This window comes from Cheilinus undulatus, linkage group 17, assembly GCF_018320785.1.
Source record: "Cheilinus undulatus linkage group 17, ASM1832078v1, whole genome shotgun sequence".
Classification (NCBI taxonomy): Eukaryota; Metazoa; Chordata; class Actinopteri; order Labriformes; family Labridae; genus Cheilinus; species Cheilinus undulatus.
In genome coordinates, this window is record NC_054881.1 from 26,226,974 (window position 1) to 26,230,063 (window position 3,090).

Genomic DNA, 3,090 nt, shown 5'->3' on the forward strand with positions numbered 1-3,090 from the left:
AATATCTTGGTATGGCAAAGTTGTTTTTCTTGTGACAATGTGTTAACTCCTCCAGATCTCTAGAAAGCAATTCAAATGTTATTACTGGAAGGGCTTCTGTGATGCACTCCAAAGATGTTTATTTTGTCCTGTCTCTCTGTTTAGTGATCAGTTTGGTTCCATCTAAGGTCTAAACTGCAACATTTTTCATAAAATAAATTTGAGTGTTTGAAATTTCTCCTTAAGAAAGTGGAGGTGAGTCCTAAGGCTAGACCAGTTGAAGATCTTAAGCTCTTAAGGATAATCTGTCTATCGGTCAGTCAGACTGGAGTAGATATTTTTAACTGCTTGAGACAGTTCTTTGCTTCTCTGTGTGTGGGATAAAAGGCAAAAGCTCTCTCCTGCATCATGGGAAATCTGCCAGGATGAACCCGTTGACTCGTCTCTGGCTGTTTCTCTTTTCCCTCCCTCTCTGCTTTCTGGATTAGATTTCACAGCACCTTTGCTCTTTGCTGAAACAAGTCATTTCCAAAAGGGAAACTGAATGAGTAATAGATAAGGATGACAGTGTAATTTGAAGAAAGAAAGGAGAATGAGACATGAGCAGATAAGACAGAAAAACTAATCAGACACAGGCCTACATAAAAACAGGGTTTCTTTATTTTGGTTGTGCCAGGATGGTGAGGCCCTCAACATAGGGGCTAGATCACAATTTAAAAGGGCTGAGTGGCATGTGGCTGCAAAGACAGAGGCCCGGCTGTCTGCTTTCATGGACAGGTCATCCCTATGTGTGTATTTTAAACAAACAGGGTTAATGTGCTGAAAATGGCTCATCTCCAGAATAGCCATCAAACATTTAACCTGTTGGAATGGACTACAAAGATGGGCAAATGGATGGCGGGAAAAGGTGAGGGGGGAACAGTCTGTTTTTCTGCCTCCTCTGAGCCTCAAAGGCAGCCTTACTTCTTGGCTTTTCCCTGGGCTGCTACGGCCTCCATGGCCTTCTTTACTGTTTCCTCATCACCGAGGAAGGACATAGGCTTAACAGGCTTCAGGTCTGCGTCCAGCTCGTATACAATTGGAATTCCTGTTGGCAGGTTCAGCTCCATAATGGCTGCGTCAGACATACCTGGAAAGAAGGGGAGACAGACATGCAGATCAGCAGACAGAACAGGAGAGTTGTAACCGATACCATTACAGACTGTCTGGGGCCTTGCTAGGCAGAAAAGACAATGATATTGCATAATATAAACAGCTTTGTTAAACTTGATTGCATTCATTTCAGTTCTGAAGACCATCGTTTTTATCTTTAGGCAACCTATCATAGCTATCTGACATTTACTTTTGCCCTTGAAGCTCTCTGGCTTTAGAAGTCCCTTATCCATGACTGGCCACCCCTTGAAAATGTACAACCTTTCTACATAAAGGTCGTGACTGTAACGGGAACCAGGGTCCTGACCCTCTTTCCTGTCCCTGAGCTCTACAGTCCCCAACATGCTATTTTTAGACCCCATAACCCACAACTGTGTTTGTATGAGTGAGTGTCTGCAATTATGTAAGACCCGGCCTTGTATGCAAATGCATAGGAAGATACTTTGTGATGTTTTATTTCAACTTTCAACTCTTCTCTTATCTTGTCTTCATCAACATTTTAAATCATTCTTTAGCCTTTACGTTAAGTCTTCTTTAATTTTAGTCACTTTTTAGTCATTTCTAACCTTTATAGTTTTAGTCTGGTTCAGTCAATGAAAACTCAAAATTTTTTTAAAAATGGTAGCCAATTTACATTTTTAGTCATAGCTTAGTCAACGGAATTAACACTGGTCTTCATCAGCTTTTTGTCCAGCCATAGGCTGTAATGCTCACCCTCTAAGTGCTTGACAACACCACGCAGACTATTGCCATGGGCAGCGATGATTACATTCTTTCCCGCCTTAATTTCAGGGGCAATAACGTCATTCCAGAAAGGCAGGGCGCGGGCGATGGTGTCCTTTAGTGATTCACAGGTAGGGAGCTCACCAGGCTTCAGATTCTTGTAGCGACGTGACTGTAGAAAGAAGGAACAACAGGATATTTTTCACTCTATAACAATATACAGATGTTACACCAGTTGTCTAGGAGTAACGGAGTCTTTGGTGTCTCTTTTGTGAAGATAATCACTGTAATAGGCTATGCTAAATTATTAAACACGTTTTTTTGCATCTTTCCAGTTCTGCATAGTTTTACCTCGCTGATGATTTTGTGGTAAGGGTGGTCCTTGTCCATGGGTGGAGGTGGGATGTCAAAGGAACGGCGCCAGATCTTCACCTGCTCCTCCCCGTGCTTCTCAGCTGTCTCGGCCTTGTTGAGACCGGTGAGGCCTCCATAGTGACGCTCATTCAGACGCCAGGTGCGGATCACAGGCAGCCACATCTGGTCTGTGCCTTCCATGATGGTCCACAGTGTCTTCACAGCGCGCTTCAGCACAGACGTGTAACACACATCAAACTTGAGGCCTGCTTCCTTGATAGCCAGGGCTCCACGTTTAGCCTCCTCCACACCCTTCTCACTGAGGTCAGCGTCGAACCAGCCGCAGAAACGGTTCTCCTGGTTCCAGGCACTCTCACCATGGCGGACGATCACCAAACGATGGACAGCAGCCATTTTTACAGTGTGTCTTCTTGGTCTACCTTAAACCAAACACAGCACCCTCAGCCCTTCTAAGTTGTGCACACACACACTGGCTGACCAACAGTGAGCCAGGCCCTGCATGCCACACTCTTTTTATAGTGGCAGACCTCCTTTACATTCCACCTGTAAGAGGCCCTTATACTGTGATGGACATACAAGCCCAGCCAATAGAAGCAGAGCTCCTCTGGGCTGCTGGGACATGTGGTAACTGGGAAGGCCAGAGGTCAGACATTAAGCCAAAATAGCAACATGACTTTTAAACTGAGATCTGTGGAACAAAAGTGTAAAGATCAGAGTTGGCTGTGGAGAGGCACTTCACTGAGATGGTCCCTGACGGGGGGGAGCTTATTAGAAGTTTATCTGCTTAGGAAATTTTATATTTGTTTAGTGTGACAGTGACAGTGTGATTCAAGACTGAGTAGGAGTAGAGACTGTGGGCAA

At 44.4% G+C, this 3,090-nt stretch overlaps 1 protein-coding gene across 1 annotated transcript; it reads right to left on the reverse strand.

Moving 5' to 3' along the window:
• Positions 1–617: 617 nt before the first annotated feature.
• On the reverse strand, positions 618–2,728 carry pgam2 (phosphoglycerate mutase 2 (muscle)). The gene is made up of 3 exons (XM_041811207.1): positions 2,206–2,728; positions 1,846–2,026; positions 618–1,108 (listed from the first exon to the last, which is right to left on the reverse strand). Exons 1-3 carry the CDS (start codon positions 2,620–2,622, stop codon positions 939–941), a joined length of 768 nt encoding a protein of 255 aa, XP_041667141.1. The 5' UTR covers positions 2,623–2,728; the 3' UTR covers positions 618–938.
• Between the last annotated feature and the right edge of the window lie 362 nt (positions 2,729–3,090).